This window comes from Furipterus horrens, unplaced genomic scaffold, assembly GCF_987537825.1.
Source record: "Furipterus horrens unplaced genomic scaffold, mFurHor1.1.pri manual_scaffold_3, whole genome shotgun sequence".
Classification (NCBI taxonomy): domain Eukaryota; kingdom Metazoa; phylum Chordata; class Mammalia; order Chiroptera; family Furipteridae; genus Furipterus; species Furipterus horrens.
Genome location: NW_028327173.1, coordinates 14,173,256 through 14,196,205, shown reverse-complemented (window position 1 = coordinate 14,196,205; position 22,950 = coordinate 14,173,256). Strand labels below are relative to the sequence as shown.

At 51.1% G+C, this 22,950-nt stretch overlaps 1 protein-coding gene across 1 annotated transcript; it reads left to right on the top strand.

The window, feature by feature from the left end:
- Window positions 1–5,165: 5,165 nt before the first annotated feature.
- Window positions 5,166–15,957, top strand: LACTBL1 (lactamase beta like 1). The gene is made up of 6 exons (XM_090268248.1): window positions 5,166–5,298; window positions 6,564–6,673; window positions 8,437–8,594; window positions 9,607–9,845; window positions 13,498–13,603; window positions 14,922–15,957. Exons 1-6 carry the CDS (start codon window positions 5,250–5,252, stop codon window positions 15,955–15,957), a joined length of 1,698 nt encoding a protein of 565 aa, XP_090124374.1. The 5' UTR covers window positions 5,166–5,249.
- Window positions 15,958–22,950: the final 6,993 nt, after the last annotated feature.

The following is a 22,950-nucleotide window of genomic DNA, read 5'->3' as shown; positions in this document are numbered from 1 at the left end:
CACAGACGGCTTAGTGCTGGGGAAATCGGGCACCACATCTGCCAGCCCCTGGGGAGGCTGGGTAAGCCTGTGCCTCAGAGCCGGGGAAGCCATTCCTGTCCTCTGGAACCCTGTCCCCTGGAACCGAGAGGCACTGGCCAGCCGTGGCGGGGCCTGGATTGCCCTATCCTTCCTGAGCCTTCCAGAAGAGGGTGAGTTGGGACTAAGCACCCTGGGGGTCTGAAAGGGTGACCAACTCCCCTGGTTGGGACTGAGGAACTTGGGATGTTCAATGCTCGGGTCAGGACAGACCTGGGCAGATCCAAGCAGCTGGCCACCCCCGGGGGTGTTCTGAGCTGGCTTCGCCTGCCTTTGAGGTGGAGCTCCATGAAGGGGAGGGGTTGCTTTGCCTCCCTCCCATCCTGTCCCCTTCCTTTCTTTGCAAACTGCCCCCCCCCATCTGTCTTTGCCTTCACTCCTCTAACTGAATTTCCCATTCAGTGTCTCCTGGCTGTAGACCTGAATCATCAATGAGCAGAACCTTCCACACCATGGAGGGAATGAAGAGCCAGGTGAGGCTCAGCCCCACATAGTCTTGCCTCGAATGTCATCCTAGGTCAGTCACCCCACAGCACCTTCATCATCATCCCATCATTTCTAGAGTGGGCACCACTGGCCAGGAAGTTTCAAGTGTTTTATGTGTATTAACTCATTGAATTCTCAAGACAAACCAGAAACCGCTCCTCTTCCTTTTCACAGCTCCAGGCCTCTGACTGGATTGCCCGCAACTCATCCCCAGCTCCCTGTTTAATGAGGCTTTCCTTCCCACAACTCCCACCCCCAGAGCTCTGTGCCCATGACCTGTTTACATCTGTCCCTAGAGAAATTATAGTAACAACACTAGCTGCCAACTGGTGAGCAGCTTCCTTGGGGCTTTGCATGAGTCACCTCGTTTACCCTTACCTAAGTTCTATGGGTGTAGGAACAAAGGCCATTCCTATTATGCAGATGAGGAAATTGAGACTCAAAGAGGTGAAGTCATTTGTCCAAAGCTAGTAAGGGCAGAACCAGAATCAAGTCATGCTTTGCCTGGGCCCAGAGACCTGTGTCTGACCGCTCCGCCATCCTGCTGGCTGCACAGGGGACAGGTGTTGGCCAAAGGCACGGAGCCTCAGGGCGTAGCCTGGCACTCAGCTTGCCCTTGGGGTTTGTTTCTGAATGTATGACTGGACAAGCAGGGCTGTCCCAGAGCGGGCAGTGACAAGGAGAAAGGAGGTGAGGGTCTGTGCGCTGGAGAGCAACCAGGGAAAGAGCTGGGGGCTCTGTGTTAGGGGTGAGCCTGGCTCTTCCCGAGCCCTCCCCCTGCCAGCGTTTTCCAGCTGGGAAGGGAGAGGGAAGGGATTCCTACTGGCCGCTGTAAGTCAAAATGTGAGCAGCTTAGAGGTGAAATACTGGCTGCACTGCAGGGTCTACTGAAATAAACCCTGAGCCTGGAGATTAGGCTGGGCCCCAGAGGCGGGAAAGCTGGGGGTGCAGAGTCCCCAGCCACACGCAGAGGGTGCGGTGGTGCACAGCACAGAGCTAGACCCCCAGCTCCATCATTTGCTGTCCATGACCTCAGCAAGTCATTTAATGTCTGCGCTTCATTCTTCACCTGAGAATGTCATGCCATGGTGCCAGGGCACCCTCACTGGCCCTGCCCCAGCGGCCCTTTGCTCATGCTCAAAGGGGAGCACTTTCAAACCTTCTGTCCATACAAACCCGTGACAATGTCTGAGAGCCCCATTCACAAGGCACAGTCTTGTGTCTGGGGTCGGTCCTCTGACACCCAGGTAGAGACACCCAAATGTTCTTGGGGTCTTTAATGGCTTCATTTAAAAAAAAACTGGGGTATAGTTTACATGCAATAAAATCCTTTCTGTTTGGTGTACAGCTCTAAGAATTTTGAACAATACATAGAGTCCTACAGCTACCACCATATCAAGATATAGAACATTTTCATCATCTCCCCAAACCCCCTCTGCTTCTTGTAGTCTACCCTATTTCTACCCCGGGCAGCCACTGAGTTGTCTTCTGTCCCCATAGTTTTGCTTTTTCCAGAATGTTATGAAAATGAAATGATACAGTCTGCAGCCTTTAGAGTCTGGCTTATTCCACTTAGCATAACACATTTGCTCTTCACCCACCTCATTGCGTGTATTGGTAGTTCGTTCTTTTACTTTGCTGAGCAGTATTCCATTGAATGGATTACCATAGTCTGTCCATTCACCAGTCGAAAGAATTTGGGTTGTTTCCAATCTTTGGAAAGTATGAATAAAGAATGGCTTCAGAACTGGAAGATACTTATGAAATCAAATGACCCTGCGAGCCAAGTGTCGCTGGTTCGATTCCCAGTCAGGGCACATGACTAGGTTGCACGTCAGGTCCCCAGTTGGGGGCGCAAGTGAGAGGCAACCACACAGTGATGTTTCTCTCCCCCTCTTTCTCCTTTCCCCTCTCTCTAAAAATAAATAAACAAACAAATAAGTAAATTATTAAAAAAAAAAGAAATCCAATGAAATTTCCCAATGTACAAATAAACTCTTTACAAATAGCCCAGCTCTCTCCAGTGGTTGAGAAATGGAGGCCCCAAGAAGGGAAGGGACTTGTCCAGAGTTATAACTGAATCACGAAGTGGGGCTGAGATTTAAACCTAAGTCTTTCAACTTGCAGGACAATGCAAAGTTCAAAATGCATCTCTTGAGAACCTGCCAGTGCCAGGTGTTGTGGGCAGAAGAGCCAGAAAGGAATGATCCTGGTTCTAGGGACACTCACCACTTGGTAGGGAGCCACAGAGAAGCCAGAAGGAACCGGTGCAGGTTACTATTACAATGCAGTAATGGGGTGTGCACAGAGAGGAGGGGACCGCAGGTCTGCCTGGACGAGGATGAGAAGGCTTTACAGTCGCGTGTGGGTTTTAAGGGAGGAACACAAGTTTGTCAAGTGGAAAACAGCAGCTAGAGGGAACGGCAGGTGCAAAGGCACAGAGGGGAACGATGCAGAGTGTGGGAGCATAAAGACGCAAGGGGAAGGAGCAGAGGCAGGAGTGGGCCCATGGGGTTGGTCGGGGTCAGATCACAGAAAGCCTCTCTGGCCAGACTGTTTCCTGTAGGACAGTACCTGTCACAGAGAAAGTGAACGACCCTTGTTATGGAAGAGTGGAGGATGGGATAGGGAGGGATGGACCAGAAACTCAGTGAGACTGTAATGGAACAGAGCCTAGAAAACAGGTGTCAGTACGCGCAGACACCTGTGTGTTTCAGAGATGGCATAGAAGCCAGTGGGGGACAGGTGGCCGTATTTAACAAGTGGTGCTGAAATGACTGATTATCCATATGAAAAAATTAAATCCATTCCTTACACCATAACCAAAAGTATTTTTTTGTGTGTGAGAGTTTAGAAATTTATATTTAAGACCTCTGTGGGAAGGATTTCTTAAGCACACTCAACACACACACAAACAAAAAAAGACACTGTTGATAAATTTGATTGGCAATAACCAGGATCAGCACAAAAGCCCTCTCCTCAGCTGATAGGTCTTACAATGTATCAGACATGACAACCTTTATATATATGAATTCATTTAATCCTTACAAATTTATGAGGCAAATGTTACTATCTTCTCCATTTTACGGGTGAGGAATCAGGAGCACGAGAGGTTAAATAACTTCCTTAAGGTCACGCCGCCAGGAAGTGGTTGAACTGAGATTCTGAATCAGGCAAGCTGGCCCAGGGTTCTCCTCTACACTATTCTGCCTCTCAGTGAAAGTCATCATGAACAGACAAGCCATAGTAAGAGTACCTAGAACTTATAAAGAGGTCTAAGTGAAGAAAACTGAATAGAAAAAAACAAAAGAACAGGCAATGGATAAAAACAATCCATTCACAGAAAAGCTAACATAAATGTATACAATAAGCACACGAAAAGGTGTTCAACTTTATTAGTAATCAAGAAAAAGTAAATTAAAAATTGAGACAACTGTAATAGAACAACAACAAAAAAGAAATTAAAAAAACAAATAAAGAAAAAGTAAATTAAAAATGGCAATGAGAATCATAGGTGGTGGGAGTGTAAATTGGAACAACTTTGGAGGGCACTGGATAGAATCTGGTTAAGCTGAAGATGGCCATATGTTACCACCCAGAAACTTCACTCTTCGGAACAGTGATCCAACCTCAAATGTATAAAACAGTCACATTTTAAGTCAGCCTGGCCCAACTCCATGCTCTATTGCACTATGAAGTATATTCATACAACAGCATACCTCACAGAATTTGAAATGAATAATCCAGAACTACATGTATCAAATTGGAAAAAGAGGAAGTTGCAGGAGAGTAATACAGTAGGGTATCATTTATATAAGATTAAAAATGTGCAAAACAATCCTACATGCTCTCTATGGACGCATAAACACGGTCACGGAAGAAAAGCATGCATGATGATAAACACCAAGATCAGAATGGGTGTTTCATTTGGCGGGAAGGGGAGAAGAGTTAAATCACAAAGGGTACACAGAGGGTTTCCACTCTGCCTAGAATATTTTATTTTCATCCATCCTTTCATTTAACAAATATTTATTAAGGCCTGTGATGTGCCAGGGACTGGGAATGCCACAGTGAACAAAACAAACCAGAATAAATCAGAAGCCATGGAGGAGACAAAGAAAATGAAGAGGTGGCCCCTTCCTTGGGGAACTCAGCCTCCATTAAGCAGATCAGCTAATAGTAGTTGAACAACAGTTGTACTGTAGAGAGAGTTGGTTTTGCCCTGTAACGGAGGCTTTTTCCAAGTGCCTTGGAGGGGACCTGGGTGAAGAAAATTGTGGAAGGTTTCATGGAGGAGGTGGCATTTCAGTTGGTCTTAGATATACCGCTAAGCACATAGAAGAGAGAGAGCATGCCTAGCAGAAGGAATGTGCTATGCAAAGGCACGGAGGTGCAGAGGTCCACGCGTGGCAGAGCTGTTGACCGGGCCATACTGGGAAAAACCTTGGTTTCACGGGTGTGAAATTTACTCCAAGCTGCGGACTTTCATGATATCTGGGTGAACACAAGGCTTAGGAGGGGCCCGGGTAGGAGTCCCTCTCTCTCTTCCCTCTGGCTGACCCCCATGGGGGCTGTGCCCTGTGTCCTCCTCCTTCCAGGCTGGTTGGCGGCTCAGCCAGCTGAAGGTAAAAAAGAAGTGGTTCTTCCCGGTTTCCTGCAGCTTCTTCTTCGTGCTCTCTGTGCTCATGACCGGCTGCTTCCTGTGGCAGTATCACCTCCCCAAGCTGGAGACCGGTGAGTGCAGAAACATCCTTGAGTCTCTCCCCACCCACACGGTCCTGGTGGGCTTTGAGTTGCCACTCCTGATCCAGGATTTTGGGGACTCTCATAACCATTGCTGAGACTGCAACTCTACCTGTGCGTCTTTGGGCCAGTCATGTAACCTCTCTGTGCCTTGATGTCCTTATGTATGAAATGAAGATCCTAATGCCACCTGCAAACAAAGTGATTTATTCTTTCTCATGAGTCTGTGGGCTCTGGGTGGCAGTTCTGCTGCTGGTCTCACCTGAACTCTCTCCAATGCAGCAGGCAAGTCACCTGGGAGAGGGGGGATGGCCCTCCCTACACTCTCGTTCTCAACGCTGCTATACCAGGCTTGTCCAGGAGGGGGCAATATTCTCAGGGAGCAAAGGACCATTAAGACCTAACTTTGGAAGGCCCAGGATCAATGATCAATTTTGCTTCATTCTTTGGGCCAAAGCAAGTTATAAAGCCAGCCAGAGTCAAGAGGTGGGAGGAGCTCAAAAAATTCATGGCCAAAGTGAACCTACAGTCTTGTCTCAGTTCTGGGTAGTTTCTGGAAGTATTTGAAAGGGATGCAGCTCCTCTGGGTGCTTCTACCCTTGCCACCCCCGCACCGTCCTCAGAGGATGAGGGGAGGTCTGGGGCCATTGGGATGATCTCTCAGCCTGAATCCTGCTCTGCCAAGGCTCATGCTTCTCCCGCAAGTTTCCAAGGAAGCCATACAGTCAGATCACAGCAGAATGAGAGTCAAGTTCCCCATGCCCAAATGCACGGTTCTGATGATATAATGAATTGTCCCTTGTAGTTTATGCCTGAAGCCTAAGTGGGGTCCCAAGTCCACTTCTCCACCCAAAGATATAATCAGAATTGGATAAACAGGGACAGACGGACACATGTGGCTGGTCCTGCCCCAAGGAGCTAGAACTTGTCTAAGTCTGCTGATCACATGGAAGGAAGACGCTGGTTGTGCAATAGAGGAGGGCTGCCACTGGGAACTGTGGCCTCATTGGTGTCTTGAGGTCAAGCAGCAGCTGGAACATGTGGAACTGTCCCTTCTCTTGGCATACTCTGCTCTTTGCCCCTTGATACCCATGGCTGGTCTCTGTACCCTGACATCTGATGAGGCTGTTGCCAGCTGGGAGGCTTGGCCCTAAGGTATGGCTCTGGCCTTTGCTGCCACCTGCCCACCTCCTCTAGGATGACCCCCTAGACTCCCATCCTGATCTCTGTCCCCTTCTATGTGATGTCCCCTGCAGGTTCCTTGGGGCCAGAAGAGACCTCTGCCCCTGTGAGGATGTGTCCCCAGCACCCTGAGCCCGTGCCCCTGGCCCACCCGCTCCCTGTGCTGAAGGAGGCCCTGGAAAAGGTCAGTGATGACCCAGGAGTGGGTGTGCTAAGCCTGGGTGATAAAGAGGGAGGTACACTCTCTGGAAGTGGCATTCATTTGCTCATGACGTAATTTTTGAGCACTTACTCTATGCCAGGTGCTAGGGGCACGACAAGAAGATACTCTGCTGTTCTTAGAAGAAGCTACTAGTCTGGAAGTGAGGGAACAGTCAAGACAATATACCTTTATAACACAGGGGTAACAATGAAGACAAAGGAAGTTTAGGGGACTGTGGGGCACAAAGGAAGTGACCTTGGGGTCAGGGGAGGCTTCTGGAGGGAGCGGTGTCCAAGCTGAGATGGGAACAATAGGTGATACCCAGGTGATATGCAGGTGAATAGTAAGGGAGTTTGGGAGGTGAAGGCCGTGCTCCAGATAAAGGGAATGGTATGAGTCAAGACCCAGAGTCAGCAGAGTAGATACAAGGCACATTCAGAGACCTATGAGGAAATTTGGTCTGGTGGGGCCATAGGTGGAGGGAGGAGAAAGATGAGATTGGAGAGGATGACAGAGCCCATATCACAGAGGCCACTGCAAAATAATTAAACCTCCCCCCGCTCCCCAACGTAACATTTACCATTGAGGATGGCCTCACAGTAGAGGGGACTGTCAGCTAGCCCTGGTCTGTGCCAGTCAGGCCCCACCCACTTGGGTCACTCCCCTTAGGAGATATACAGACAGATGGGACATGGTCAGAAGTGTATGAGCAGCAGCGTGATGGGGGGATTTGAACCTGTCATCCAAGGAACAGCTGAAGGGAAGGAGTCTGATGCTTCCACCCAGTGCAGAGACACAATCGCTGTCTGCAAATACATGAAAAACTTTTGTGAAAGAGAGAACAGAAGGGTGCCATGTGGCTCTCTGGTGGGGGTGGGGGGCGGGATCATAGTAATGAAGGAAAAAGCAACAAGAATAACCATGCTGCCTTCTGGTTAGCACCTTGTATGTGCTAACCTCTGCATATGAATATCTTGTGAATCACTACCTATAGAGGAGCAAACTGAGATCCAGAGAGGCAAAGTTAGTTCGGGGGTGGAAGCTACAGGTAGACAGAACTCAAGTTGGGATATGTAAAATCACTCGCAAGGTGGTCCTGCAGTTTATTAATAACTGGGGCTGGAATGAGCGTGGGGTTCTAACGCGGATTCCACTAGCCATTAATCACTTGGGCAAGTCACTTCATAAATCTCATAGACTCAGTTTTCTCATCTGTAAAATGGGGGGAAATTAGCACTGACTTCTTATGAGGATTAAATGGGACGATATATGGAAATCACTTTATACTGTGTCTGGCACATTCTAAATGCCCGTATATGTTAGCTGTTGTTGTCACCATTATACTTCGTCATTGAAAAGAATGAGATATTTTCAATACATGTTCAAAGAGAACTTAGGGGCCTTCTAGAAATAGTGAATTCTCCAATAGTAGGGGATCAGATTAGGCCTGTTGGAGGTTCCCTAGGGCATCCGACAAGAAAGGGTTTGACTAGAGCAGTACTTTTGTCTCCTCCTTATGTTTTGCCAAGGAAATGTTTCTTTGAACAAAAATCTCATGAGGAAGCCCCACTTATGAAACAGATTCTAAGGGAACTGCTCTGATTGCAGCTAGGGACGGGGGAGAATGGAGGGAACCAGGCGGGGGTGCTGTATGCATGGTGTGGCGTGGGAACGGGCAGGGTGTGCAGATGCCAGGTGGGGTGTGTCTCTGCACCCACCCTCCGAGACTCCTGCTCTTCTCCAAGGTGGACGGGATCCTTCGTCGGGCTCTGCCTGCCCCCGGGGTGGCTGCCATGTCTGCAGTTGTTATCCACAATGACACTGTGCTCTGGACTGGGAACTACGGGAAGAAGAATGGCTCAGACCCGGCTTCTGGGCCCCCCAATGAGTCCACCATGTACCGGTCAGCCGGGTGACCTCCAGGGTCCTGAAGAGGGGGTGAAGGATGGGAGGATGGGGGGACCTAGGAGGTAGTGGGACTCAAGAGGATCATGACTGAGGGGGGGAGGTCAGGTGTCCAAGCTGTCAGGGGCCTTTATTAAGTCCTGACAATTTAATAGATGAGGAGTCTGAGGTCCAGAGAGGACCAGTGAGTGCCCATATCACACCACATGGGTAACAGGTCAGGAAGGAGTTCCTTCTGGAGCACCCTTAGCCCCAAACCTCCTTAACTAGTAGAGGCGCCCTTGTGCCCCGCCCGTCCCTCACTTCCATGTGCCACAAGGGAACCGTAACCAGTCCAGGGCTCTTGCCCCAGGTCCCTGCCACCTGACAGCAGTGGCCCAGATGGAAGCGACTGTGGACATTCTGCTGCACACTCAGTCTCCCCTCTTCGGTTTTGCCCACAGGCTCCTTAAAGCTCACAATGCAAAGTGAGTGCATTTGCTCCCAGAGAAATTGTGAGAATTACAGCAGTTCCACTCACACTGCACCTGCTGTGGGCCAAGTACGGGGACAACAATGATACTTTCTGTCACTTACTGAGCACTCACTACCTGCCAGTGATGTTGCCAAACACTTGATGTGCACGGTTTTGTTCAATCCTTTCTACAACCTGTGAGGTGGACGAGGGAACTGGATCTCAGAGAGCCTAGTACTTGCCTAGGACCACCCAGCTGGTGAGAGGCAGAGGTATGACCTGACCCAGGTCTGTCCCACAGTGGGAAGGCCCTGGGGGAAGGCCTGCCATGGGGCAGATGCTCTAGAGTACCCATCCAGCCCAGCCCCATTGCCTCTGGCATATTCTCAAGCACCTCAAAAGCCAGCTCTACCGAGGCTGGTGAATTTCCATCAGAGTGGCTGAATAAGGCAGACTCAGTGCTTTCTTAGAATGCCAGGAAGTTGGAGGCTGGGGCACAGGCTAGAGATGGGCTGTAGGGCCAACAGGATGTCCCTGCGCCCCCAACACTGCCCAGGATCTCCAGTGTCTCCAAGATCTTTCCAGTCCTCATGCTGTACCGCCTGTGGGAGGAGGGCACCGTAGCCTCCCTAGATGACCCTCTGGAGCGATATGCCAGCACCTTCACCATTAACAACCCGCTGGGTGTGGCAGCAGCCCCCCAACAACAGAGCCTGATGGATGGGCTGGAGGAGGCGGGCCCAGCCCCAAGGCCCTCGCCCGTCACCCTCCGAAGGATGGCCAGCCAGCTCTCGGGTGAGTGCTTCTAAACTTATCTTGTTTGGTCCCAAACATTTCAGGTGGGGGAACCAAGGAGCAGATCACCACCCAGCCAGGCTGGGTCCACTCTCTGCCTGCTTCCTGAAATAGCCATAGTTCCCTCTCACCCTCCCTGGGCAGTGGGCTAGGGATAGAAGGATCTGGTGAGGTAAAAGCTGAGGCGAAGCCTGGGACTTCAGCTCAAGTGGACACATCAAGATCAGCTGGTAGGTCAAAAGCAAGTTGACATGTCAGGATCTGCTTCTTAGGTCAAGAACATGTCAACAAGTCAATATTTGTAGACAATTCTCTAATGAAGACCTAATTTCCCTTAACATATAAAGATCACCCACAAATCAATATAGAAGCCAACAGTCCAACTGAAAAATGGATAAAAGATGGGAACAGAATAGACAGTTCACAGAAAAAAAACTACAAATGGCTCTTAAGAATATTAAAAAATATTAAAAGATGCTCAACCTCATTCATAACAAAATAAATGCAAATTAAAACTACTGAGAGACATTTTCCCCCTTTCAGACTGGCAAACACCCAAATGCTGGGTGCACTAAGTTGGGAAGGTTATGATGAAATAGGTGCAGCCTGCAGGGAGGGCACTTGGTAATATCTATCACAGTTAAAAATGTACATATCCTTTGACACAGAAATTACACTTCTAGGAAATTTTCTTACAGATGTACTCACACATGTAGTAAGGAGGTATGTACATAGTTAGTATTTCACTACAGCACTGTAATAGCAAAAGATTGAAATGACCTAAATATCTATAAGTAGGGGAATGAATGAATATGACACAGCTATACAATCAAATACTTTGTAGCCTTATAAAATGTAATAATGTTTTTTATGTATTGAGAGAGAATTAGATAGAATATTAAGTGGGAAAAAACCCTCATAGCATATGTTGTAAGCTACCATATGTATAATATACACATATAATGCATATATATGAATGTATATGCATAATGCATATGTAATGTATATATAATACACACATGTGTTATGTGTATCTCAAATATCTTTGGAGGGGAACTAAAGACATGGATACAACGGGGTGCATCCAGGGAGTGGAACTGGGTGGCTGGGGAGAGGGTAGGAGAAAAAATTTTCATCATGTACCCTTTGGTGTCATTTGAATTTTGAATAATGTAAGTGAATTACTTATTAAAGATAAATTATATGATAATAATAATAGTGGTGATGCAATAAGCCAAGATGAAGTCGACATAATGGAAGGGCAGGAGCAGGCTGGGACACTGGGCAGCACTGGATCAGAACAGGCTGGATGCTGAGGGGCAGGTCTGGAAGCTTCTAGATGACCCTTCATTGGCCTGTATGTCCATCTGCCATCTGTGACTGAGGAGGATCGGTTTAAAGAAGGGGTGGGCGTGGGTGGCAGCGGGGCTGCGCTGCATGGGGAGTGACCCAGCCAAAGAGGAGGAGGCAGGCACCACGTGCCTCACCCCAAAATGCCCTTTATTGCTCCTATTTACAGTCATCAATCTGTCAACCCCAAAGGGTAGGCATTCTTTGCAAGTGCCCATCATTTTGTCATTTTACAAAGTGAGTTCAGGCCTGAGGTCTCCATCAGTGGACGTGGCTGGTTATTGCTCCCATTAGAAGGTGGTGAGCCTGGGCCTCAGTGAGAGCGGGAGTCCCCTGAGGCAGCCCGGGCAGGACAGGTTCAGTCCTTGGCGGAGGCTGGTCTGGTCGTTAAGGGCACGAACACTGGAATTCCTCCCAGCTGTGTGATCTCGAGCAGGTCACTTAAATTCTCCGAGCCTTGTTTTTCTCCTCTGGGAAATGACTAGTTCAGGCTATTATGGGGGATTAAATGAGCTAATGAGTATAAAGCATTTAGCAGAGTACCCGGCACACAGCAGGCACTTGTCAATGTAGCTCTGGTTATTACGGCCAGGGGTAGACCTAGGTTTAGTAGGGTCTAATGCAGATGTAATTTCAGGGGTCCTCTTTAAGAATACAATGTTATAAATTCAAAATTAGAGATAGGCCTTGGAAGGGGCCACACAGGTGAGGGACCTTGTGAGCCTCCTGTTAAATCCACCCTGGTTTTAATCTGACTCCAGGGCTCCCTCTAGGGGTGTGTTGTGGGTTGTTCTTCATCTATATCTGGGGAACCCAGCCCATGGCTCTCTAAGTGTTTTGGTCATGTCTCCTCTTAGTCCCAAAGGGACCAGACGAGCATAGAGCAGCCTGAATAACTGTTCTAGGCTCTCAATGTCTTTTATGACTGACCCCCATCCTAATCTAGAGCTTTCTCCCATTTTTGGAGCTTTTCATCCATTCTCTTAAGTCTTGTAAAACCTCAGAGAAAAACCACTGCAGGTGCTTTAGCCTACTTAAAGATGAGCAAATATGGGCTCAGAGAGGTAAAGCACATGGTCTGGGGTCACACAGCAAGGAGTGCTAGAGTCAGAACTTAAGTCCAGGACTTGGGACTCCATCCTCTGGTTGCTCAGGCCAAAAGCCTTGGAATCATCCTGACAGTTTTCACTCCTACACCCTCCACACCCTTTCTAGTAGCAAATTCTGTTGGATTCACTTTCAGAATATGTTCAGAATCCATCCACTCCTAGGCCATCATCATTTAAACATGGATTTTTGCAAGACTGCTAACAGGCTTCCCTGATTCTGCCACTGTCCCCAAATGTCTGTGTTCACACAGCAGCCAGAGTAACCTTGATATGTCGGATTACATCACTCCTCTGCTCAAATCCCCTGCAGTGGCCTCATCCCACTCAGGGAAGAAGCCAAGTTTTTCCGGTAGCCTGTTCCACCCTATAGGATCTGGTACCCACACCCTCAATACCTCGCACCTCCAAAGTCTCCCCCATTCTCATTCCTCTCCAGCCACACTATGCTCATGCTATTCCTCAAACATGCCAAGACATCCCTGCCTCAGGACCTTTGCACTTGCTGTTCCCTCTGCCTTCTCCAGGTCTTACCTTCTCAAGGGTCACCTCTGCGAGGTCTCCCTCTGACCAGATTATTTTTCTCCATAGCATAAATATTAATTTGTTTGTTGTCTGTCCCCTCTGCTAGAATGTAAACTCCACATGGGCAGATACTTCATTCACTACTGAATCCCTGGTACCCAGAACAGTCCTTGGCACAAAGCAGAGGCTTGAAATCTACTGTTGAGTGGATGGATGGAAAGAACCCCAATCCTGTGATCTTGCCAACACTTGTCACATCTAATAAATAGAAAAGTCCAAGTGGTTAGCGGAGCCAGTTCCACAAAACTGGCCACTGATCTCAAGACTTTTACGGAATCAAACTTCTATAGTTGATACTTACTTTCTGAGCAGTTATATGACCAGGCACCATGCTAAGCATTTTATTTCACCTAATCCTCACACCATCCCTGCGACAGAGGAATTATTTCCCTCACGGTATAGATAAGGGGACTGGGGCTTGAGAGGCTTAGTGGCTTGCCCAGTGAAACACAAACAGGGTTAGAATCCATCCTGGACTCTAGAGTCTTTGTTTTTTTAGATGATTTCGTTGTTGTTATCTTTCAACTGATGGAAGGTGGGAGGTAGTGCCCTCAAAGGCTATGATCCCACCCTCAGCTGGCCTGGCAGGTCTGACCACTGCTCCTCCCCAGGGCTGCCCCGAAGGCTCCGATCCACCTCGCTGCTGTGGAGGGGCAGCACCCAAGAGGCCCTGAGCCTGCTCAAGGATGACGTGCTGGTGGCGGACCCGGGAACCAGGTGAGGAGTGCACCTTGATGCTCTGCCAATGTTAGCAACCTCCTGAGGGGATAGAGACCACATCACCTCATCCTGGGTGGTCAGAGCCAGAAGACACCTCGGGGATCACCGAATACAACCCCTATTCCACAGCTGAAAAGACTGGGGCCCGGAGAGGGGTGGTACAGCAAGGCAGGTTCTGTTTGAACCGCGAGTTCTTTCCATTCATCAACTCAACATTTATTGAGCACCTACTCTGTGCCCGGAATGTGCTAAACTGCAACACAGTAGCGAACAAATCCAACCAGGTCCCTCCTCATGGAGTTTGCATTCCTGTGAATCAACAATGAGCATTCCTCTCAGGGAGCAGATAAACGACATAAATACAGATTTTGTCAAATCAATCATGGAAATAAATGGGATACTGATGAGATGGGGAGTGGATAGCTGGATGGCCACTGAACAGAGAAGCCCTACTCTGGGAGCAGAGGGGCTGGACGTAGGACAGCTGGTGCCCCCCTTTCTAAGAAGCACCCTTCCAGGTCTGTTGGCCTTTTTTGGGGGTCAGAGGGGAGATGCCCCTTTTTCACATTTGCCCCTCTGCTTCTCCAAATGCTGAGCTTCAGGCCCCACTTCCCTGAGGAAGAGAGGACCCAGGTAATGATTAGGCATCCGCAGGGTGGAGTCCTGCCTTCAGCTCTGCCACCAACATGCTGTGTGACCCTGGAGCAGACAACTTTGCCTCTTGGAATCTCACCTTTCTCATCTGTAAAAAAGGGAGGCTGCCCTGGAGTTCAGGGATGTCTAAAGGGATTTGTGGATGCTGAAATTGCTCCTCCTCTGGAAAAGAAGGCAGACATCTTATTGATTATTGGTGTCTGCCACGGCTAGGGAAAAGGGAGGGGTGAACCCTGCCTCCTGTTTCTTATCCTTGAGCTACATACATGATCGCTAAAATTCTCCCCTTCCCCCAGAATCATCTAAGACCCTAGATTTCCATTTGCTAAAATGAATCATACTACAGTGTAAAGGACCAATAAGATTTGTTTTACCAGGTGCACTGCCCAGCCCAGCTCTCCCTCTATCTGCTGTGAGACCCAGGGCAAGTCTCTACCTCTCTCTGAGCCTTCCTCTCTCCGGATGCTGAATGAGTGATCTTGGTAGTCTCTGCTGGGTCTGACCATCTGGGATGCAGCGAAGCAGGTTCCTTCCCTGACCCACCCAGTCCAGTGAAACTCTGGTCACATTTCAGACAGCTTGAGCAGACGGGAAGGGGCTATTTAGGGTCTGGAGGTGTTCATCCTGGGCTGCATCCCAGTTTCCACCCCTCCCGTTCCAGGTGCCACTACAGCACCCTGGCCTTCTCGCTTCTGGCCCATGTCCTCGCAGCCCACACGGCTCAGGGTGACTACCAGCGCTGGATCTTGGAGAACGTGCTGGAGCCGCTGGGGATGGCAGACACAGGCTTCGACCTCACCCCTCTTGTCCGCGCCCGCTTGGCGGCTGGCTTCTACGGCAGCGGGCGGCCCGCACCGCTCTACGACCTGGGCTGGTACCGCCCGTCAGGCCAAATGTACTCCACCCCCGCCGACCTGGCCAAGCTGGCCATGGCGCTCCTGGGCAGCGGGCCCCAGCGGATCCTGGGGCCAGACGCGGCCAAGACACTGCTGGCGCCGCTGCTGGCCTGCCCGGGCGCTTACTTCGCCAACGAGACCGGCACCCCTTGGGAGTTCCACGCGCAAAGGGGCTACCGCGTGGTCCGAAAGGATGGCGACTTGGACGGCTATGCCGCCACCTTCTCCCTGGTGCCATCGCTGCGCCTGGGCCTCGTGCTGCTCCTGGCCGGGCCGCGGCCATCTGGGCCCGACCTGGTGGCACAGGCCTACGATGTGCTCCTGCCAGCCATGGAGAGGGTCCTCCGGGAGGCCGAGCGCAGCCCGGCCCCACCACCCAGTGCGCGCCCCTTCACGGGGTACTTCACCTTCGCGAACTTGACCTTCTACGAGGTGCGCGCCGGACCGGCGGGCGAGCTGCGCCTGCGCCAGTTCGGACCCCGCGTAGAGGCGCTGGTGCCCCCCGCGTTCCGTACGTTGGCGCTGCGCCACCTGCGCGGCCGCGTCTTCCAGCTGCACGTGGCCCGCCTGTTCCCGTGCGCGCTGCCCCTCGGCGACACCTGGCTCTCCCTTGAGGCCCAGCATGGGCAGCTCGTCAACTTCTACCCCCTGGACCGCCACGGGCTGTCCCCAGGCTTTGACGTGCCGGGCCTTAACACGTACCGGGTGCTGCGGCTGCTGCGCAGGCCCGTATTCAAGACCCAGAGACCCCAGGCTTTGTCCGGAGCCTCCCCTGCCTCCCCTTCAAGCTTCCCAGCCTAGGCTTGGAAGGTAAGGCCACAGCGATGCCTAGTAGTTGACAACGTGGGGTAGGGCAGAGCTGCGCCAGGTGTGAGTCCCTGGACCTCAGCTGGTTTGTGAACTGGTTGTTATTCCTGGGATCACAAGTGAGACGAGTTTCTAGTGGTTTCGGAACACCATTCAGCCATGTAATTTCGTTTCAAAAAACAACCAAATTAGATCTTTAAAACAGTTAACAGCAGAATTATTCTGGAGAAAGTGCCACCCTCGACTCCTGCGGGAGGTCCGCTGGGCACCTCCTTGGAGTCAGGGCTGCGCTGAGCAGCGTTTGAAGAACACCCAGACAGTGTTCTCCTTCCAGGGCAAGGGGTCCGAGGGCCTCTGCACTTGTTTCTTCAGACTTCCACATGGCTGCTGCTTTTGCATCCTTTAGCTCTCTGCTCAGACTCTCCTCTCCAGAGAAGCCCTCCCCACCACTCTGTCTAAAGTCTGCCCTCCTCCCTTACTGTACCACAGAGATTCACTGATTTCTCTCCCAGCACTTAGGGTGATTTGCCATTATTTCATTTACTTTCTTAAATAAGCATTGCAGAGTCCAGGAAAGCAGGGACTTCATCTCTCCTGCTCCCAGATGTAACCCCCGTGCCCAGCACAGTGCCTGGCATGAGAATGCACTCAAGACAGGTCTGCTGGATGGATGAAGCTCAGAGAGGTGAAGCAACTTACCTCGACTACACAGGGATATAGGGACAGAGCCAGGATGAAGGGCAAGTCCTCTGATAGTCTTCCATCAGCCAGTCCCTGGCCTGGGGTTAGTGGTTACTATGGGCAGCTGGGAGGGGGCCAGGACTGCTCAGGGACAGACTCAGTAAGGGCTGTTGCAGTAAACCATGAGCCTCTCGGAATGACCTAGAGGGGGTTGTAGGTAATGCGGGGAAGCAGGGTGTTGGGCTTTCCCTTCTGGGGAGATTAAAACTCCATAAAGGCAAGACCCAAGCGAAGGCCTCCGGCTGTGGACCTCGTGCCTGGGTGGTCAGGTCACGGCTCCTTCTCACCTGGAGGAGGTAGAGATGGGAGATGGAAAGAGCCCAGAGCCTCAGGGAGGAAGCCTGCACAGACTCCCTCCTGAGAGCCCTCAGGGTTTCTCAGCTGTTTCTCTGAGAGTAATAGAATTGAAACCCAAGAGAGACCCTTTGTGGTGGGATTGCAGGCATGGGGACAAGTGAGAGGCTCCCTGGCATCCACTGGACCCCTCTGCCCTATCACTGTATCTCTGGTTCCCTACACTGGCCTGGACCTCAGCTGGGGTGGGGAGAAGGGGGCAGAGTCAAGTCCTCACGGCTCACCCCCAGCCCCAGGGGCCTGAGCTTCCTCTCTGGGGCTCAGCTCTGCCCTATTACCAGTCCCAGCCCCCAGGGGGCAGAGTGGCTCCATGGAATGGAAGAGTGGCTCACTCTTCATCCCGGTGCTTCCCAACCCGACAGGGAGTATAACACTGAGCCCCCGAGCTCTCTGCTGGCACTCTGCCAGGACTCCACATGCTGGTCCCCGTTAACTATTTGACTCTCACGAAGGTCTTGCAAGGTAGGGTCTGCTAAGCTCTCCCTTGCTTGAATCCTCGTTGCATCCTCTTCAGACCTCCTCCCTGCAACTCAGGGGTCCCTACGCCTCATGCCTTGACTATTTTAGTTCCTGGCTTGTTGTCACGCCCTCCAACCTCTCCAGCGTGACTCTTGATGCTTTCAATAACTATGTGGGTGATAGTACATACTTGACACCCTGGCCCTTCTGTTCCTTGACTTCTTCTCTTGCCCGGATCTGCCAGGATCTGCAAAAGACTGGACATTAAAAACAACCCCCCTCCCCCGAAGCAGACCTGGCCTTTCACTGCAGATAGTTTAGGAAGCATGGTTTAAGGGATTAAGCAGGATGATTGATGCAGAGCACTCAGAACCCTGCCTGACTGAAAGGAAGGGTTGGGAGTTATCTGTGGTCCTGACATGACAGAGGGGTGTGTATGTGTATGCAATTTGGTCAGTGGGGAGGTGAGTTTGAACATGAGCCTGCATCTATGTGTGCATGTGTACACATGAATATATGGGTGTGGGGGATTTTATGGCTTTGTGTATGCATGTAGCTGATGGCACAAATGAGTGTGTATAAATGTGTGGGTGCCTCTGGGTAAAGGGGGGTCTTTATGCATGTGTGTGAGTATAGAGGGGTGGGAGGCTGGAGCAAGGGGGCTGGGGCAGGCGCCAGCTCATTTCTTGCTGCCTCGGAACCTCCATCACCAGGGAGAAGGAGGGCTGTGGCAGCAGCAGCAGTAGCCAGAGTCTCAAGTTTTACCACTGTGCCATCCAGAGAGGCAGAGGGGGAGGAGGTGTCAGAGTGGCAGGGGGAGGGGGGCTGGTGGCCCCAGGACTCCACATGCTGAGCCATCAGGGTGTCTGGGGCAGAGCTGGTCCAGGCAGATGCCTTGGTCTGATAAGGGTTGGTGGGGGTGGGGTGGGAGGTAGGACATTTCTACAGTCCCACCTGGAGCTGGGGGAGGGGTCTCCATGGCCATATGATGCCAAACTCAGTGAGAGACTATGGGGAAAGCTCCTCCCCTGTTTCCCTTTTTCTCCTTGGTGACACGTTTTTGGCAGCGACAATGCCCGTGTCCCTGTGAAATGAGGGAGCCTGTGCATATCCATATAGAGCCAGGAGGGGCAACGAGAGGTCTCAGCTGCCCCTTGGGTGGAAAGAAGAGTGAGAAGAAGATTGAGAGGAACAAGTAAGGGTTTGGTAAGAGAGCTGGGAGGCAGGGAGACGTGGGGCAGTGTCCCTGCGCTGAGAGCAGACCCCCCAGGAGACTTTGCTGGATCTGAGAATGGGCAGGAGAGCCCAGGAGGAGCCCAGTGTGGGCCAGGGCCCGGGGCAGTGGGACTAGCAAAGGGTATTAGACTTCACAGAGGAACTGGGCTGGGACAAACAGATGTTGTCTTGGGTGATGGGTCAGAGGCCCCAGGGTGGGCAAGGAAGGCCTTGAGTTTGCACGCTGGGCTCTGACTGCTCTGTCCCCAAGGGTGGTGTGTGACCCAGCTGGCTTCATCACAGGCTCTCGGAATCTTCTTCACCTAGCACCCATGAGCACCTCATAGGAGCCGGCAGCCCTGTTGCTGATATGTACACAGTGGTATTAGCTGTCATTTGTTATTTTTAATATGGTAGTCATGTTTATATCTACTTCACTTACGTAGTAATTCACATCACAAAATATATCAATCTTGACTCCATACCTTTTTGTGTCTGCTGGTTCCTCTACCTGAAATGCTTTGTCCATTTCTAGCTTCCAGGAAAACTCCCAGTGATGCTTTAGAACCCTGGTTAGGACCCCCAGGGGCTCCCATTCAGGGTCAATTGCAACCTTCCCAGAAGCTGTAAACACTTGGACTGTGGCACCGTTTCTGTTTCCCCCATGGTGTCTGATGCAGCTCCCGCTGTGTATTAGGGATGCACTAAGTACTTTCTGAATGAGTGAATGAGCGAGTGAAGCAAAAGACAGCCACGGAGACCCCATTCCCCTGTGACTTGCCCATCATGTTTGCAGGCCCAGGTTCAGGCTCAGCTCTGCTGTGTACCTCTGAGCGCCAGAGTGCTGCCCAGGCTCCTTAAATTCTCCAAGTGTGCTTCTCCCTGGTCCTGTGAGATGCTCCCTCCAAAATGGGAAACCCTGCAAATGATGAAACCTTTAGAGATTCACACTGCACTTTTAATTATAGTATTTTAAGCATATTTAAAGAAATTTGATCAACTTGCCCAAGTCCAAATTTTGCCTAATGAACCCTTCCTGAGTGCCCCCTTCCATTTTTTTTTTAAGCAGAGCTTCAATGGACATTTACTTGACAAACGTTTATTGAGCTGCTGATGTAGGCCAGGCATTGTCCTGCTTGTGGAGAGCAGACGTGGGCCCTGATCCTTCCCGGCCAAATCCTAAGAGCCCACAATGGGGAGTGCTGAGCACTTGACGTGTTTCATTTCATCCAATCCTCACCTACGTGCTGGGAGTTAGATGTTATTGCCCCATTTTACAGAGATGAAAATGAGAGAGCAATTATGTGACTTCTCCACGGAAACATAGCTAACAAGGGACAGAGCTGGCATTCAAACCCTTGGACCCCTGGACAGCAGAGCTCAAACTCCAACTTGAATGTATATTCTTAGAACACGTAGGAGTTACTGCTCCAATTCAGTGCCCCTCCCCAGGCCAGGCCACTCCAGCCTCAACCGCAACCGCAACCCCAGGCCCAGTCCCAGTCCTAGCCCTGGCTTCATCTTTAACCCTGGAAAACCCCTTGCGAAGCTTTACAACCTTGTCGGACACCTCCAGGGGTCCCCATTTGTTCCCCAGGGAACCTCAGCAAGAACTCCAAACCAACCAACCTAACAAGCAAACAAAAAACCCTTGTGAGTCCAAGTGATAATTTTTACAATTCACATTTATTTTGGAAAAAAAAAAAAGGTTCTGCTAAAAATACTCCTACAAAGGCATTGGAGTAACAGGGCCAGGGGCCCGTGGACCCAGCTGGTGAGATTGCCTTGGTCACAGCAGTGGGGGTCCAGGTCTGACCCATGGCCGTGGGAACCACAGTCGCATCACTTCCCCACCCCCCCAGCGTTATCAGGAAAAACCCTGTTTATGACCAGAGGAAACGGGTCTGTGAAACCCTGCCAGACATGCCCCCCCATCCCCCCGGTTGAGAGTTCTGGCCTGAGTGGCCCAGGCTGGGGGAGGGTAGCCCAGGACAGTGGCTCTAGGAGGTTAGGATGTCCAAATGCCCCCCAAAGAGAGTGCCCCCTGGATCTCTGGGATTTGACTGGCAAAGGGTCTGATAGCGGGGAGGGGCTGAGTGGGGGTCCCTGGTAGCAGCATAGCATAGGGACCGTGAGGGCAGATGCTGGCGTCAGAGACCACGGGCCGACTGTGTGACCTGGGAAAACCCCCACGCACGTCTCTGAGTCTCCTAGTCTGTGGAGCAGGAATAATAACTGGACCTTCCTCACAGAGCTGTATGAGGATTAAGTGAGACACGGTATAAAAAGGTAAGCAAGGCTCCTGGCACATTGTTGGCACGCAAGAAATAGCAGCTATGATTAGGATTTGGGGCTGAGCCTGACCAGCCAGTCATTGCTCTTCTCTGTACTCCTAAGAGGGTGGCTGGGAGTGAGGTTCCTGCCGGGCCTGCCCTGGGCCAGCCTCAGAGACTTGACTTTGTGTCCCCTGCCCACCGGGGTCCCTGTCCACTGGAGTCCCTGTCCACGGAAAGCAGACAGACTGATGACTGAGCTCTGAGCAATCCAGAGGCACCTCCTCGGCTGGCATCCCAGATCCCATAGGCAGTAGCCTCAACCAGAAAGGGTTGAAGGGTCCTTGGAATGGGGCAGGGACTGTATGGCCATAATGCTGTACCCCGAGTGTTAGCAGGAAGACGCCTGGCTCTGAGGTTTGCAGCAAGACCCTATGGTTGCTCAGAGTTAAAATTAAAAGATGAAAAATAGGTTGTCCCCCAGCTCTTGCCTTGAAAAAAAAAATAATAAAAAATAATCAGCTCTGCACTGGAAAGTGGTATACCTGGGGATGATTCTTCAGCAAATCCCTGGCCCTGCAGCTTCCTCCTTGGAGAGTGGGTGGGTTCTACTCCAGAGGAGTCCCTCCCCACCCCTAGCTAGTAGGGTCCCCACTTGGCTCCTGAGCTCACCTATTATGCCCACCAGCCAATGGGCACTGTGGCCCGCATGGGCCTTAGCTCAGCTGGAGCAGCCAGGTGTGGGCAATTCTGCCACTCTACCACGTAGAGAAATTCAGCATCACAGGAAGGCTCTTGGCCCTTGTGAAGGTCCACCTCTGACTCAGATTCAAAGGATGGAGCTCTTATTAGGATCTGTAGTATCTGTTTTTAGCTATCGCCCTTGCCATCTCTCTCTCTCTCTCTCTCTCTCTCTCTCTCTCTCTCTCTCTCCCCCCCCCCCCCTCCCTCCCTCCCTCTCTCATTCTTGCTGTTTCTTTGTGCCAGGGTCCTCAGATTGGGGACTAACAATGCACAGCGGACTTGAAGTCTCAGGAATCAGCAGCATAAAATCATAGGATGAGAGACTATTAAAAACATGGAATCCTTCCATTGGAATCTTACAAATACGGACTTTTGCAGTCTTAGAATCTTGGAGCCTTTTACCTATGGAATGTTAAAATTCTGGAACTCGTGCAGTCTCATTGGGGTCCCCAGAGGGTATGTGGTCCTGGCTCTGACCTCCTCCCCTTCCCCCTCTCCCATTGCCCTTCTCTAACGGCCTGTTAGAACTGACAGAGACTTGGACCTTCACTCCCTCACCCTGCTCTGGAGAAAGCCTTGTGTCTTAGTCTGGGTTGGGGGGAGGGGTGGTGGGGGTGGGGGTGCATATGAAGCTCCAGGCCCAGCTGGAAGCCCCATTCTGCCTTTGCCTGGCCCACCTGGCCAGGTGTTGAGTGAACAGGCCTGGACTGTAGCCTTGGGGCCCGTGGGGTCTCCATAGGGTGGCCTTGGGTGGGCTGCCAGGCTGCTCCAAAGTGTTACGTTCTTGCTTTTTTGTGCTATATCGGCTTTCCTGAGGCGGCCTTCATGCTGGGAAGCTAAACTCAGACAGACTCAGGGTCTGGGGGGCTTTCTAATTTTCCTGAAAGCTTAGCTCAGTCTGAACACATTCTTGAGGGTCAGCCCTACCCCCTGCTTCATTGGTCCTAATCCATGTCTGAGTTCGGGCATCTTATCTGGCGGTGTCCTGCTTTTCCCTAATCCCTGTCTCCACCAGCCCCTCTCTCTGCAGACATCAGGGCAAAGGTCATCGTGGGGAAAGTGAAGAGAGGATTTCAGTCTGGAGGAATCTCCTGGAAGAGCTTGTTAAAAACAGAGGCTCCTGGGCTTGACCTTGAAGGTCCTGATTTAGGGGGTTGGGAAGGAAACTGAGTCTGCAAGCTGAGCAAGAACAGGAGATTCT